Raw genomic sequence first — 17,612 nt, forward strand, 5'->3', positions numbered from 1 at the left:
TTGTTTTATTATTTGTTACCTTTTACAATTTCATGACACATTAAAATAATAAAAATAATATTCCGTTGGCGTAGATTTATGGCAAATGCAAAAACTTTCAAGTCGTGCACTTTTTAAACCTATTTCTCAAACTTTAAGATGATAAGAAAATTATAGGATAATTAGAATAGTGTAGTTTAATATTTGTTTAGTTATTAATATAGATTTATTAATATTTAATTAATATTTTAAATTTAATTAGTTAATTGTTTGATTTCTTTGTAAGACTATAAATAGTCACTTTAAGATTTATAATAATAGGCTTTCGAACAACTTTGAATATAGAATATTGGTTTCTTTCGAGAGAGTCTCCCTTTTCTTGCTCGAGACAGAAGATGGCTTGAACTGGCATTGTAAAGATATATAGCCAATAGAAAGAAGGATTCTCAAGAGTCTCTCATCCTTAAGAATGTTTAGTTATGAATTTGATCTAAATACATCTATGGTAAGATTTAAAAAATTATCTTTTAAAAATTCATTAAATAAATACACTATTATTTAAAATATAGAGGATCAAAAGTTTTTTTTTTTCCACGATAATATATAATAAAATCATAACATTGTCTTTAATATTTTACATAATTTATTTAACAAAATCTTGCCCATTAGCAGTAGGGACAAAAGAAATAAAGTTATGCAATGTGAATGACCAAGACAAAGCAATTGAAAAGTAATATTTTTCCACTAATACCATTTCCAATCTCTTTTATATTATTGTACAAAACAACATTAATATACAGTTGAAACGAGTATAGTTCAACTAGCATGGTGTTCTTTTCTCAACTTCAATGTTAAAGATTTCATTTTTTATAAAGAAAGTATAGTCACTAAACCTTGTCTAATAATTTTGTAAGCATTTAACGACGTGTGACAAATTTCTCAATTATAAAAATTATTTTATAGATCTCTATAGTTTCCCTTTATTTTATTTTTGATTTTTTTATTTAATTTATTGTTCTCCAGAATTATGTTTATTTTCTTCCAAATTTTTTTGGCTGAAATGTTCATCTTCGTAAATATACATATAAAAACTATCAAACAAATTTTAAAGGAAAAATGTGTTTTTTCTTTTAACTAAGACCCTATTTGATAGCGAATTTGTTTTTAGTTTTTCAATTTTTGAAAAATGGAATAAAGGAATTTATAAGTATAAGCAAGAATGGTATTTATAATCTTAATTTTCAAAAATTTAAAACAAAAGTTGTTGGAAATAACCCCATAGGAAAAGTTAGGGGACGGGAAGTTTTGTCTCACATTGATAGTTTTAGAATTGCCTATATGATATAAATACCTGTATTCTAAATGAGAGCCCAAAGTGTGTTGGTAGTGGAAGTATAACTCTTTCACCATATGCGTGTTGTCGCCGTAATCGCTTACACAAAAAATAACTAAATTTTTATTACTTATTTATTTAATTATTTTATTAATATTTTTATTGACCATTCGTTTTTGCCCATTTATGAACGTTGTACACGTTCATCTGACCATTCATTGTCTTTTCTCCTCTACTATTTAACACATATCAGACCTAAGAGATGAGACACACAACTAAATTTTCTTCTTCTGTTTTCTTATAATTGTTCTTTTGTTCTAAGCAACCTTCTCACTGATTATAGTCTATTTCTTAATGACTACATGTCTGAATGTGGAGGCTGCGTTAACCTTGGAGAGCAACCGACATAGCGATTAGAATCGAGGTTATGCCGTAATTGTTTTTCAGGGTAGTAGTTTCTCCACAATGCAACAACCCTTCCTGACATATGTTATAATAATCTAAAAATAATTATCCAGATGTCGGTCAAGAATGGTAAGGTTCTCCCCGATTTGTCCAAGCTTGAACCACTTAACGGAGCAAATTATCACCACCGGTCTCATAAATTATTGATCTTATTTGAGCAGTTGGAGATTGATTATATCCTCACCATAGAAGCGCATACTAATATAAAAAATGTGACCACTCTCTGATCTAAATTCCTTCAAACAACCCCTTGATGTTTCTTATCAATCAAAGCAGTCCTCTGTGATTGATCCTGCTAAGTACGAGGAAGAGAACAAAATAGTTTGTGGCCATATGTTGAATTATATGACAGATTCGATGTTCGATTTATTCGTGGTACAAAAGTCAATAAATGTAATTTGGAGTACGTTGGAGTCCCGATATGGAGGAGATGATGCTGGTCGCAAGAAGTACGTCGTTGGTAAATGACTACGATTTCAGATGACGAATGAGAAACCAGTAGTGGAGCAGATACATGGATGTGAAATTTTTGTGGTCAACATTTTGATCGATGGTATGAAAATGTGTGAGGTTCTCCAAGTAAATGTACTGTTTGAGAAATTTTTCCATCATAGAGTGACTACAGAAATCATCTGAAACACAAAAGGAAAGATATGACACTCTAGGAGCTGATCAATCACATGCGCACGGAAGAAGCCGACAGGCTAAAAGTAAGCTAATTTCTAAAAATATAAATTCAGTTAATGCTAACGGTTGAATCTTCTGTTGTCAACAAAGGCAAATCCAAAAATCATAAGAAGTAGTTTAGAAAAAAATAATTCTTATAGAAAAATGGACGTCACAAAACTGTTGCTGGGAAGATTGAAAATAAAAAATTGATTTTCTATGTGTGTGGGAAACTTCGGCACAAATCCTATCAATGCGGTCAAAGGAAAGGAAGATTAAATCAGCAACCCACGCCACAAGCTAATCTTGTTGAACAAGATGGCGTAATTGTTGTTGTTATGGAAGCAAACATGGTGGAAAACAAAATTGGCTAGATACTTGACATTGGAGCTTCGAGACATTTCTACTCAAATCGAGAGCTCTTCCATGACTACGAAGGCACTACTGATGAAGAATGTGTGTTCATGGGTAACTCTGCCACGACATGAGTGCTTGGAAAAGGGAAGGTTCTTTTAAAATTAACCTTTGGAATAACTTTATCTTAAGTAATATATTGTATGTAACTTCCTTATGTAGGAACTTGGTATCTAGGAGTCTATTGGATCGGGTTGGGCTTAAAGTTGTCCTCACAAAAAATGGAGACTTTGTTGATAAGTGATATCTTGTAGATGGTCTTTTTGTATTGAATATTGTCCTTGTTGCAAATACGATGAATGCAAGTGCTTCTAATTTTGCTTACATAGTCAAGTCTCTTGATATGTGGTATCGTAGACTAGATCATATGAATATTGCATCGATTAAGAAACTTAAGGATTTAAAATTGATCAATGCTTTGAAACACATGAAATTAGTAAATGTCATGTTTGTGTAGAAACAAAGTTTTTTAATATACCTTTTAAACCTGTCACGTCTAGAAGTATAAAATTACTAGAACTGATTCACTTCGATTTAGTTGATTTCAAAAACACCACAAGTAGATGTGGAAAAAATTACTACGTTTCTTTTGTTGATGGTTTTTCTAGATATACTAAAATATATATTTTAAAGACAAAAGATGAAGCTGGTGGTATGTTTTTGAAATATAAGGCAGAAGTAGATAATCAATTAGATAAGGAGATTAAAATGTTAAGGTCAGATAGTTGTGGTGAATACAATGATAAATACCTTATTTAGAGGTGGTGAGTACAATGATGCATGATATGTTATGTTTTGGATTGTATGATAACATGTGGGAGAATCTATGTTTTATGCTTGTTTTATTCTTAACAGAGTATCTTACAATAAACTGAATAAGACACCTTACGAACTCTGAAAAGGATATGCACCTAATATCTCCCACCTGAAGGTGTGGGGATGTTTAGCTAAGATACCATATCCTGCACTCAAGAAACCTACAATAGGATCTAAAACTTTTGATTGTGTGTTTATTGGTTATGCTCGATATAGTGTTGCATATAGATTAATGTGCTTGAATGATAGATCCGTATGTGAATATAGGGATGTACAATTATTTGAGCATGTTTTTTCATTTAAAAAGGGAAACACTAATTCTATTAAAACGTCTAATTGTGAGAATATATTTGTTTCTATGCCTTCCTCGTCTAATAGTATGCATGAAACAAAAAATAATACAGCTTTTGGTAGTATGCTTGAAACTGTAGATGTTAGCACTATGACAGAATAGGTGATATAGAACCTAAAAGAAGTAAGAGAAAGGGAATTGGAAAAAAATTTGGTCCTAATTTGTTAACTACCTTTTTAATTGAGAGGCCTGATATTGATTGCCAGTTTGCATATATGTATTTAATATATGAGAATCCTAAAACTTACCAATAAGCCTTAAGTTCTGTAGTCTATAACTCATGGAAGGAAACCATTAAGAGTGAACTGGATTCTCTAATTGTGAACCAATTTTGGAACTTAGTAGATCTTCTAGAAGGAAGTAGACCTATTAAATGTAAGTGGATTATCAAAAAGAAGACGAGGCCATATGGTTTAGTTTAAAGATACAAGACTAGATTGATATTAGTAATGTATACACTAAAACAAGGTATTGACCACTTTGATACATTTTCTCCTATAACAAAAATAGCTACAATTAGAGCCTTGATTGCACTAGCTGCTATCCACGGACTTCTAATTCATCAAATGGATGTAAAAACAACATTCCTCAATGGTGATATAGAAGAGAAATCTATATGGTACAACCTGAAGGCTTTACGGTTACTGGTTAGGAAAACAAAGTATGTAAATTGGAAAATAAAGTATTCTAGATGAGATCCCAAAGTGTGTTGGTCGTGGAAGTATAACATTTTCACCACATGCACGCCGCCTGGTTGGGCGGGCGGGTTCGAATAATTGCTTACACGAAAAAAAAAAACTAATTTTTGTATGACTTATTTATTTAATTTTTTAAATAAATAATTTTATTAATATTTTTGTTGATCGTTCATTTTTGCCCGTTTATGAACGTTGTATCGACGTTCATCTGACCGTTCATGTTTTTCTGACCATTCATTTCCTCTTTTCCTCTGTTATTTAACACATATTAGACTTGAGAAATGAGACACACAACTAAATTTTCTTCTCTTGTTTTATTCTAATTGGTATTTTGTTATGAGGAACCTTCTCATTGATTCTAGGTCATTTTTCGGTGAGTGCATGTCTGAATTCGGAGGCTGCATTAACCTTGGGAGCAACCGACATAGCGATTAGCATCGAGGTATTGTCATAATTGATTTTAGGGCAATGGTTTTTCTACGGCGCAACAACCTTTCGTGACATCTGTTCTAACAAAAGCGTTATCAAATGGACTTAATTTTATTAGTTTTCAAAATAAAAGTGATGTTTAAAATAGAGAAAGAAAAAAACAAAATGGTCTTTCAATTTGGTCTCATATAGGCATTTCATATATGTTTTAATTTTCTTTTTATTAAAGAAAAATCATAGATACGAAATTGAAACATCCTAAAATCCAAACACCCGATTAGCAAAATTTTGTAATTTTGTAATTTTGTAATTTTAAAAAGCTAAAAGAAATACAAATTAATTTGGGTGGATAAAAGTAACATAAACACTCTGCCGAAGCATACGTGGCAAGAGAGACGTGATGCTTTTCCCTTCCTTAACAACGGGCAGGAAGGGCAGGACGAGAAGTGAGAACTATAAGTCTATAGAAGGTCGAAATTACTAAAGTAGGCAGTAACGGGCAGGATGGGCAGGACGGGCAGAGGGTCCACCCACCGGAGGGTCTCAACTCTGCAGCGACTGAGCTAAGGGCGATGACGAAGCCCATCGTGAATCAACTCCTTGAGTTTGACCACCATTACTATTTTCACTCATAAACTCTTAACTGTGTGCTCAATACTACAGGGATTAGCGTAACCATGGTTGGGTTTTAACGCCCATTGCTAGCACTATAAATACCCCCATTCTCCCTCGCTTTTCGGACTACAGACGCGATTAAGCAAAGGAAACCAGTAGACTTTCGGCGACTCCCGTCTCCTGGCTCTCTGGTCGACGATTTTCCAGGTTAGAATTCTCTGATCCGTCCCCATTTTCTGGATGATTGTATTATTATCTGCAATTCTCTCAATTCTATACTTGGTTGAAGATTCTGCTTGATTCTTCGTTGCATTTCATGTTTGGATGGTGATGATTGAAGGATCGAGTGAAAGGAAGGGTTTATTTCTTGTAGTTGAGTGATGGGTTTGTTTCTGTCTACCTGTATGATCGAAATTATGTAATGTTTATGTGGATGAGATCATTGATCGGCTAATTCATTGATGATTTTTTAACGATGTTTGATATGGGTTTTATGAACTGTTGCCATATCCAGGTTTCCCGTTGGTTAATATTGGGTTTGAATTTTCCAGTACTATGGTTTTCATTCGAAGGGTGTTGGTTTCTTTTTTTCTTCAGTGGAACTTTCTGTTATATTGAGCTGTGTTCTGAAAGCGTTTGCCTTCATGTTGTCATCCACCTTCATCAAGTGTTGGATCTTGGATGGAAACATTCATATCAGTTCTGTTTTGTTTTTTCTCATCCTACAGCTTGTTGCAGCTATTTTTCTTTTCTCAATTGACAGAGTGATATTTGGACCTTCTTTTTTCCTTCTCTTGTTTCTTTTCTTTACTGATGAATCAATATACAAGTGCTGCTTGGATTTGAATTCGCAAGGGGAAATTCAATGTTTGTAATACTTAGTATCAGTTCCAGTGACTTAATGTTGCTAAAAAGCTTCTATATTTCTATTTTGATCACTCTTTTCTCTCTTAATTTTCCATTTTTGTCTATGATTAAATCATGTTTTTCATGAAGAGATGCGCCGAACTTGTATGGAGTTGCATACCAGTGTGGCTTGATCATTTGTGCATCATCATTTGATTTTTTTTTTTTTTATAAAAAATATATTTATATGTGTATATTTGCTTATAGATGATCAACTCATAGTCAAAATTGGATTGATTTGCTTCGAAATTTACTTGAGTTTTTTATGGTAGTCTTCTGGAACAGCTCTAGACAAAATTAGACCAGACTCCTGTTTTCTCCTTGGTATTTGTTACCATGACTCCTTCACCAGTCACCTCTTCGGCTATACTTGACTTATTTTCTACTGACAAGGAGATTTTTTTAGCATTAAGAAGAATATTGAGCGGAGGCCCTTTTCCAGCAAATGTTTATGATCTAAATCCTTGCCTGTTTAAACCTGAGAATTTACCAGGTAAGTCTTATGTCTTCCTTGTCACAAGAATTCATGTTTTTAATTTCCTTAGCTTTCTTGAGGACTGCAGTTTTGGGAGGACTGGATATGATGGTGTCTTCAAGTGTCTAGGCCTCTTGAAGTGCTTTGGGTTGAACATTGTAATTTTTGGTTTACATCATATAACAATATCAATGTTAGTTCCTTCATTTTTCAAAAAATTGGATCCTATCACAAATTTTTGTGTCATAGTAAAGAATTTTTTTGGAACAAGAAACAGTGTCAAAGTAAAGAATTAGAAATTTACAGTGTAAGATGAGGTTGTCTTAGATTCAATGAAGCTTAAGGTACCTTTTATGTCCACATGAAGTTTGGTATCACGATGCGTGCAATGGGAATGCTGACACAAGTTTTGGTCCCTGGAAGCCGAAAGGTGGAGATTGTAAACTGTATTCAGATTCTTCTTTCACTGGATGGAGAACAACTTATGAATATTATGAAGGTCAGGCACCTCATGAGTGTAAAACTGCCTGGGTTATGCAGAAGTACTGGATGAGTCAGACAGACCTGAACGAAAACAGCAAGCAAAAGGTATATCCTGCCATCTTTTTGCCAAAAAGTTTATAAGCTGACATTTCCCTTTAAATTTTTTTCCTACCCAACCTGCCAGTCAATTGCTTGTTTGGTTGGGCAACATACAGGAAACCAGCTCACTTTGCAAAGTCTTTCTTGGAGATGCACAATTTCAAAACCATGAAAAGATTCAGAAAATTGAGTTATCTATTATTCTCAATTCAAAACCCAACAACTTAAATCATCAGTTGGTTGTTCCAGATGGTTCGACTTCAAATGATATGGCAAATGGGTCCACGAGCAAGTCTGAGGTAGTAGTCATTGTACCCCCCCTGTATTTGATGCATGCTGATGACCATGCATCTCTTCCTAAAAGTTGATATGAGACTGGATTTGTATGTTTGGTGTTCTCTTGTTTACCCTGTTTTTACTGCCACTGGAAACTGATTGCTCCCATATATTCTCTATTTCCTTCTCTACTTGGTATAGAGTTGCAAATGGTGTCTTTATTTTCAGTTAATGACAATTGATGTTTTGTAGATGAGTGAAGATGACAAGATGGTAGAATTGGCAGTTGCAGGAAAACCCCATGGTGATTTAGAAGAGATCCTTGCTGTGATGAATGATCTTTCTGAAGGCAACTACTTGGAGTTGCTGGATTTAGATAACCCAACATCTCCATCAAGTTCTGAAAATTCTAGTTGCTTGACCATGTCATCGGATGAAGACTTTGATATGATGGCTGTACTATGTGACATAGAGCGTGACATCAACCATGACAGGGCACAAAGAAATGCTGCCTGCATCCGCACCTCCGCGCCCTCCAGAATAAAGGAGGAGGTGGTGCATCAAGGGGCTTCAGGTTTGTCAATTTATTTTTCTCATCCTCCTATTGATTTCTATTTATGAATCGTTCATTCTAATCACCATTCCCCATATAATTCTATATATAAATTCTTTTATTTAAAATTGAATTACATTATTTTTATTTTTGTAATTTAAATAATATACATAAATTTGAAAATTTGAAAATATAGTTATATTACTTACATTATAGAATATCAAATAAAAATAGTGATTAGTAGTGATTAGAAGAAACGTCTAACACCTTCCATGTTATGCACTCCTACAAATCAAGAGTAATCTGTTTAGAATTTGAAGGCAGAACAGAACATTCTGCTACATGGTTACTGAATCGTTGTGGGATATGCTTTTCTACCAACAGCCGTAGAGAAAATTATTCATGAATAGTCATTGAATGTCCCAGCTTCTAACGTTTCTCCTGATAAGTGACCCCCAATAATAGCCTCTCACCTGCATACTCAAGTTGTTATTTAGACCAAAAAAATGTAAAATTTTCATCATTGTTTCAAGTTTTCAACCATAATTCACAGTCACGAAATTGTACTCGTGCAAACACGTATATATTTCTCCTGTTTACGAAAATATGCAGATCCGTAACTATTTAAGTGTACACAGAATCTCTTGTGAGCATCAAAAGAAGCCACTCGCCAGCAAAAGAAAATCCCAAAATCGATTCTACAGCGTCCGGTTCAGGGCACAGAGAACCAGAATTGAGACTTCCAAGGCAAAGTGAGAAAGAAGGCTACAGATTGAAAGGTGCATCGAGTTCTCACAACAAGAAGATCTCAAATGGTCAAGAAACAGCTGTGGATGGAGGTAAGAAGAAAAAGAAGAAAGCAGTTGGGAGAATGAAGAAGATTCAGAAAAAGTATCTTTGCTTCATTCCATTTTAGATCTTATGAATCATCTTACACTTAGAATTATCTCACACTATAGCACAGTGCAGCTAAGAGTAAGTTAATAATGGAAATAGAGTAACAGTGGCTTTGGATAAGAATTATTGTGTTTGATTAAGTTTGGTTCTTGCATGTATAGTGTAAAGTTAGAACAGGGGTTCTAAAGATGAGATGTCTTGTAGTTGATATGACTTCTTTCTTAGAAGACATAACATTTAAAGTCTTTGACTTGACTTCATTTATTAACTTACTGAAGTCAATGTAATTGTAGAGGGCTACTCACTTTTGAGTACCCAGCCCACCATTATAATGAATTCATTGTGTTTTTTATATATATATATATTTTTTTGGTAATTGTTGTTTTAATATGAGTTTTTTTTTTTAGAAGTATTTTTTTAGAAACATGAAATTCACTTGGATCGTGTAAAATTGTAATCGGTATAAATATCTTGTATATTGAATATTCTGCCAAGTTCACCCTATTTCTTTATTTTAGTTCAACATGAATAGAAAATTGAAACCACTAGTCCTTAGTATGAGAAATTTAATACAATGATTTGTACAAGTATTTATGTATCCTATGAACTATTGAAGATTATATATTTTTGGATTCACCATCACAACCAATGAATTATTAAGGTGCAGTCCAAATATGAAGAGACATAAATATAGGGATTGTGTGGGAATGTTTATTTATTATTATGCCTAAGTTTAATAAGAAGGGAAATGTGAGTATATTTGTTTTTTTCCTTAGTTTATAATTATGCTTCAAATGTAACGTTTATAAGCAAAGTGACTCGTTTTTACATGCCCAAGGATTTTTTTTTTTTAAAAAAAAAGCCCTTTGTTTTTTCCTTACATTTCCATTTTTTTAGTTCGCCAATTTAGAGGGAGGATCAATTGGGTTAGAATCATGAAAACAAAAAAAAAATAATAACAATAATACCCTACTCAGTTGGTCTTTTGATGACAACCAAAATACGTATATTAGAATTTGAAAATAACGATTAATTACTTATTAAATGAGTTGATCAATGTAATTCTAACCTGTGACTCATATTTTGTTAAGTTATTAATCGTAATTATAGTCCAACACATAAGAAAAAAAAAATATTTCGGAAAATTATATAATATTTTCATACGGAAATTTATGCAGCGAATTGAAGGAAAGGCGAGGCAACTTCAAGAATGGGCTGGTTGAATTGTAGTGGGCTGGGCCGACCCAAACCTGCCGAAGCCCATAACATTGACGGTACGGGATTGTGTTTTTCTTTTTTCTTTTTTGTTTTGTTTGTTTGTTTTTTTAACCCGAAAGTATCATGTTTGACCTAAGGTGTGTGTGGAAACTATATTTGAGATGTGATGATTTATGAATAATATAAGTACTCTAAAAAAGATATTTTTTTAATGTCGTGTGTATGCATTTTTTTCCAACGTAAATCCTGCTCGACATATATAAAGTTTGTATTTCAACTTTGTTTGATTTTCTCATCTCATGTAGTGTTAATAAAAAAATATATATTTCTCTCTTCATTATTTATAATGTTTGTAATCCAAGTCTAAGACAATGCAAATTCAAATAAAGCAAAAATTGAATCAACAAGTATAAATTTTAAAAATAATAAACGAAATCATGCTCAAACGAAGGCGTTTGGTTTCAAGTTTTAAATTCGACATTAGCCAATAATCAATATACTTAGGCAGTACTCGAGTTAAGATTTATAATATTTCACATGTTTGTAATTACAAAATTTGAAGCTTTAAAGTGGAATTAAACAGATTAATTTGCATGGATGGATTATAAAACTTTTACAAATAGGATTGTTTCTTTGCTAGACATTGGATTCCGTTCAACAACTTGACTTTCAGTTTCTCCTTTTGAATTAATCCAAAACCATATGTTATAATATATATAAACACACCACTGTCCTGGCATTATTTTTCTGTCCCCATTTTATTTGGGAAATTTCTGTCACACAAATTACTGTCTTGATGTACCGTAAAAAAATGTTAAAGATTCTTCTATTTTCATCTCTACATTTTTAAGCTTTAGTTCACATATTCTCGACAAAACTTAAAATTAATTTGTGTAAACTTATTGTTCATATTTTTTCCCCAAAAATAATTTTTATTAGCATTTCCTTCATGGATCTTGAAAAATATACGTTATTTACTAATCATTTCGTTTTTTATTTTTAGTTTTTTAAAATCAAGTCTATATCCTTTCCATTTTTTGCAACGATTTGTATTTTTAAGTACAATTGTTGAATTCTTATCCAAATTCAAAAAATAACAAGTTTCTAAAAGTTACTTTTTTTAGTTTTTCAAAATTTGACTTAGTTTTTTTATTCTTATAAAAATGAAATAACAAATGAACAAATTTAAAAATGAAAATAGTAGCTATAGATTAAATTTTCAAAATTAAAAATCCAAAACAAAATAGATGGGAGTATAGTTACATGGTATATTTTAACCAATTTAAATAAGATTTAATTTTAGATAACCAAATTTGAGATTTATGGATGGTACATATACTAAATTTAAGAGAGCATGTAGATTAAAAGAAACTGAAATTAACCATAGGGTATACATGTGTTGGGTTGAGGGTGTTTTCGAACTAAAACAAAAAATTTAGGTTCGTTGGGTTGGCAACCCAAAAAATCTAAATGAAGTTTCTAACCCAACCGAACCCTTAAAATTCGGGTTGGGTTGTCGGGTTGTAATTTGTTTTTTTTTCTTTTTAATTAAAAATATGTAAATTTATATACAACTCATGATTAATAACTAAAATATAATAAAATTCAAATGCTAAATACTAAATATCTAAGATATTTATTGCAAACTTTAAATAAAGACAAATATCATAACAATTTTAAAAGAAAAGTATTTAAAATTTACAATTTAATCAATATAAAGTAATCAAAATTTAAATAAATAGAAATATGTAGAGTATATTTTATTTTTATATATAAAACTCGGGTTAGGCTCGGTCAACCCAAATTTTTTTAGCCAACCCAACCCAACGAAAATAGAAAATATGAGTCAACCTATTTATAAATATACCAAAATGTCACTATCTATATTTTGTTGTATTTAAAAATATTTTCGTTACTTTTGTCATTTAAAAACAACAATCCTTAAAAAGGAAAACTTACTCTCTTAAATTTTTGGAGTTATATCAATTTAAAACTTGAACTAATAATTGTATCAATTTATATGTTGAGTTATTCTAAATGTGTCAATTTACACTTTCATTATGTAATTTTTAGATAAACACCGAGTGAGATTTATAATTGTATCAATAAAACTCTTAAACTTTTATAAATGAATGAATGATAGACGACTATTTTTCATTATTATTTATAACTTCGACCTGATATTTTAAATTAAAAATAAGAAAGAATTGAGATTGAAAAGTTAATAGTCTATTTAAAATATTACGTCAACATTTATAATGTCAATAAAAAAATTACTCGTGTATTTTTTAAACCATTCTTAAAGATTTCGAGATTAAAAGGTACATTTTGAGACTTTAAAAATTAAAATTTCGTTGACAACAATTTTATTTTTTAATTTTTTTTAAAAAAATGTTTGAAATATTTTAAATTTCATTAGATGATTCTCACAGAATTATTTTAAAGAAACACTCGTTTTTTTTTTTTTTTTTTGCCAAATTTAAAGATAGAAACTTTTATTATTTTAGATTTTTGAAAACTTTAATGGAAAGTGAACAACAAAACAAAAATTTTGTTACTAAGAGTAACATCCATAAAGTTAATTTTTTTTAAAAAAAATCAAATTATTATGATTCCATTTAGTAACCATTTTGTTTATTGTTTTTGTTTTTGAAAAATAAGTATATGTACACTACTTATACCTTCAAATTTCTTCATTCGTTATTTACTTTTCACCAATAATTTTAAAAATCAAGTCAAATTTTGAGAAGTAACAAAAATTGCTTTTACAAAATTGTTTTTGAAATTTGGAATTTGGTTAAAAGTTCAACCATTGAGCTAAAAAAAATAAGAAAGGTGGAATATATATAATTAATTTAAAAAAAACAAAATGATTATAAAATTAGACTTAGATTTTCATTTATTCATTCATTTTATTTTTCTTTTGAAAGTACAAATTAAATTTGAACAGTCACTTATTTACTTGTTTGGGCAAAAAGTGTATGGTTTTTGGGGGAAAAAGTGAAGGGTAAGGGAAAAGGGAAATGCTTATATAATTAAGGAAGTGAGCGTTGAAAAAGGGCAGGGACGGGCAGGGGCAGGGGGTAGGGGCAGGGGCAATTATATGTCTTTACTGCCCATCAGGGTACAGTGACAGGTGGACAATCGGAGAACCAATCATTTTATTTCTCTCTTTTAGCTTTTTTTTTAAAAAAAAGAAAAAAGAAAATTCTTCTTTTAAAATAATAAATTTATAGGGTTATGTTTTGTCTCGTGAAGTGTGAGAAACTAACTGTTGGGGCTGGGTCCATTCACACCTGCATTGCCAAATCCCAATCCATAATTCACTTTTTCTTTATTTTCAAATTTCAAATTCAAACCATCTTTCTCATTCCCATTTCCCTTTTAAGAAATTTAAAGTTTAAATACTATTTTAGAATTTTGTTCAAAGTCACCTAAAAGATCCAGAAATACTATTTCAATCAGTTTTCTAAAATTAAGCTGATTATCAAATACAAAACCTTTTTAATATTACTTTTTTACAATTTTCATACTTTTGAATTTGTTTCGTTTTATTTAATGTATGTTAATAGATTGTAAACTGAGTTTCTACTACCAGTTTATTGCTAGATCTAAAAACTCATTTTTAATCTACAGCCTTTTTAATCAATATAGATTTGTCATCATTTAATCCTTTTCAATAAAAATAAACTTTGAATGATTAAAGTTAAGATTTATCGAATATATAAACTATAATTAAAAATTTGAAACCATAAAATTAAAATGAAACAAATCTCTAAGTACATTGACAAAAATGATATTTTACTATATATAAAGTTTGCACTGTGAAATTTTAATTTGATTAAATTAGATTTTGGACCGGTCTATTTGGATTGACAGATAAAAAAAGAAATGTTTCTAAAAAAATCATTTTTGTTTAGACTATTGACAAAAATGGTTTGAAATACACGTTGAAGTTGTTTTAAAAAAATACTTTGAATGGTGCCAAACACTTAAGTTTTTTCCAAAAATGACTTCTTCTCAAATTAAATAATTGGAAAGTTAAATCAAACACACCTTTAATTAAATGTTGCAATTTATGTTATTTATGATGGGTTTGGTTTAACGTTTCAAGTGTTTAATGTTGAAAATAAGTAATTTTTTAAAAAATTGAAGAGTTTGACAACTACTCAAAAATAACTTTTGAGACATTATAAAGTATATTTAAATTTTTTTTTGTTATAAGAATAGTTTAAATAATAGTTTGTGTCCATTTGATTTATAAATTTTAGAAAATATATAACATATTTTTGAAAATTCAATCTAGTGTCAACTTAGATTATATAATTTTAATTATATATAAAATTAGTCACTGACATATGTGGCATTCTTTTAAAGAACAAACATGTTAGAGGCATTAAAAGTGTGGTCTTATTAAAAATGAAATTCAATTTAACATCTAATAATACCTATTATTTTTTAGATTGTTTGAACGTGTTAATGTTCTATCGTATATTTATTGAAAGTTTATGTAATTATTAAGGAGGTATTTGATAAATGGGTATGAGTTATTGGGTTAGGTGAATATTTATTACCCAGGTTTGTTAAGCCCATAAAGAAAATCTATGAATTATTAAACCTTTTTTCACCCACTCAAAACTCCTTTTTTTATCCCCTCAAAACTAACCATAAAAATCAATATATTTTTATTTTTTTTTCTCTTCCCTCATCTTTTCCGTTTGGTTTTTTTTTTTTGTCAAACCTCTTGATTATTAAAACCCATTTTTTACCCACTCAAAACACTCCTTTTTTATCCCTCAAATTAACCCTAAAAATTAATATATTTTCATTTCTTTCTTTCTTCCCTCGTCTTTGCCGTTTGGATCTAGATCTGATTTATTATTATTTTTTTTATTTTTTTTTATCGTCAAACATTTGGATTTTATTTTCATTTCTTTCTCTCTTCCCTCGTATTTGCCCTTTGGATTCCCAAATATACTATCCATATTATATAAAAATAAATTGTATGATATATGAAATAATAAAGTTAAATTAGCAAGATTCAATATATATACATAGAATATACCAATTAGTAATTGAAATAATTACCTTCAATATATATACATACATACAATATACAATATACCAATTAATTAAGCAGTAATATGAGATATATTTTGTTGGTATGTTTTATCGATTGAAGAGAAAAAGAATTATTAAAAGAATATATGAAAAATAATATATTATGTTCTACAAACTGAGAAAAAAAATTGAGATTGTCAAGTTTATGTCATAAATGATTTGAGAAAACACGTGTATATTTGAAAATTAATCAACAATAGCAAAACATAAAACTAAAAAATAAAATAAAAAAATAAAAAAACAAACAGAAAAAATAGAACTAATCTCATTCACAAAAAACTGCATCATATCCTCCAACTCAACTCAACTCAACTTTACGCAACAAACACAGACAATAATTACCAACTCAACTCAACTCTGCAAACAAACACAGACAATTTAACTCTAAAGATAATTTAACTCTTCAGATAATAATTACAAACTCAACTCAATTCTCTACTTTTATCACATACCAAACACATCCTAAGTATTTCTAAATTTCAAATAGTTGTTATTTTTTTTTATTTATAGATGTTGGAGTCCCTTACATATTAAAGCATGTAAACTAATTAAATGTCATATTTATTACCCATTAAATTTAACTTAGTCTTTAATAGATTAAATTAGACATATTTTTAAAACTAACGTATAATAAGTATACAATTGAAAACATAAGGTTTAATCTGACATAAAAATACTTTTTTCAATAAAATGATTAATTTCTAAAAACTTCTGATTGTTTTGATATATATAAAACTGAAATCTAAAAATCTATTAGAGATTCTTTAGAGTCTTATTAAAATAAAAAATAAAAAAAAAAAGTTAAGGATTTATTAGTCATAATTTTCAAAAATTAGGGACTAGGAAAATATAAGCTAACAGGTTTATTACATATTTGGAAATTATTAATTTTTAATTAAAATATATAAGCTATGAAATAAGATTTAATTGGTGGGATTCCGTAAATATTTAATTTCATTGATAAATTATTTTATGTTCATCAGAATAAATAAATGAACAGGTACATTGTTTATATTTTAAACATCACAACGCTGTGTGTATAATAATAGATATCCTTGATAAAAAACCAATAGAACTTTATATAATAATAATAACAACATGTCTATTAGTTTTGTAACCAATCATAATCTTCCACTGATAAATTTACGGTTTAAATCTCATTTATATCTCTAATTTCTTAGTTTGTTATATTTCATCTAAACTATTAAAGAATACTATTAAATACATTTTACCATAGTCTTTAACTTTTAATAATTTATTTCCTAAAAGAAAGAGTTAACATATCTATCTTATTTTAATTATTGAATCTTTAATTATCCAAATTCAGTTATTCTACTTTCATTAGATCTTAACTTCAGTTATTGATAGTTTAAAAAAAAAAAAAAAAAAGAAAAGAATTGCTTCAATAACAATGCTAGTTTACATGCAATAAAAGATACTTCAATTTCTAAAATTTTTAAAGTGTGGGTTAATAGACTAATTCACTTATAGAAAAAATAACAACAAGCTAAAAATAATAACTAATTTTTAGAATTATCGGAAGTATAGAAATTAGAATTGGATATTATAAAAGTTCATTGACAAGAATATAATGAAACAACATATATTAGTTGAGTCACGTTTTACCATAAGAACGATCAAATTAATTATAATTTTGAAAATTGAAGATAAAATCAGTCAAAAATAAAATTGGAAAGCTGAAGACTGAAATAAAATAAAACAAGGATTTAAAAGGAAAAAAAAGTGACACAGAAAGGAAGATTTATACCTAAAATTATTAGTTTATTTACACGGTTAAAATCTTTTACAAATATCTA

At 29.5% G+C, this 17,612-nt stretch overlaps 1 protein-coding gene across 2 annotated transcripts; it reads left to right on the top strand.

Moving 5' to 3' along the window:
- The first annotated feature begins 5,816 nt into the window (after positions 1-5,816).
- On the top strand, positions 5,817-9,791 carry LOC120075408 (NAC domain-containing protein 83-like). 2 transcript variants are annotated; one of them, XM_039028785.1, is made up of 6 exons: positions 5,817-5,974; positions 6,946-7,166; positions 7,516-7,736; positions 7,847-8,032; positions 8,259-8,580; positions 9,198-9,791. In XM_039028785.1, the coding sequence occupies exons 2-6, from the start codon at positions 7,010-7,012 to the stop codon at positions 9,473-9,475; spliced, it is 1,164 nt and encodes a 387-aa protein (XP_038884713.1). In that variant the 5' UTR covers positions 5,817-5,974; positions 6,946-7,009; the 3' UTR covers positions 9,476-9,791. The 2 variants fall into 2 exon arrangements, with proteins under 2 accessions (XP_038884713.1, XP_038884714.1); XM_039028786.1 differs by having other exon boundaries at positions 7,847-8,029.
- Positions 9,792-17,612: the final 7,821 nt, after the last annotated feature.

Source organism: Benincasa hispida, chromosome 4, assembly GCF_009727055.1.
Source record: "Benincasa hispida cultivar B227 chromosome 4, ASM972705v1, whole genome shotgun sequence".
In the NCBI taxonomy this organism is placed as follows: domain Eukaryota; kingdom Viridiplantae; phylum Streptophyta; class Magnoliopsida; order Cucurbitales; family Cucurbitaceae; genus Benincasa; species Benincasa hispida.

Coding starts and splice junctions, on each gene's coding strand:
- LOC120075408 (XM_039028785.1), top strand. CDS start 7,010: ATGACTCCTTCACCAGTCACCTCTTCGGCTATACTTGACTTATTTTCT. Junction 7,167..7,515: donor TAAACCTGAGAATTTACCAG/GTAAGTCTTATG, acceptor GTCCACATGAAG/TTTGGTATCACGATGCGTGC. Junction 8,033..8,258: donor CCACGAGCAAGTCTGAGGTA/GTAGTCATTGTA, acceptor GATGTTTTGTAG/ATGAGTGAAGATGACAAGAT.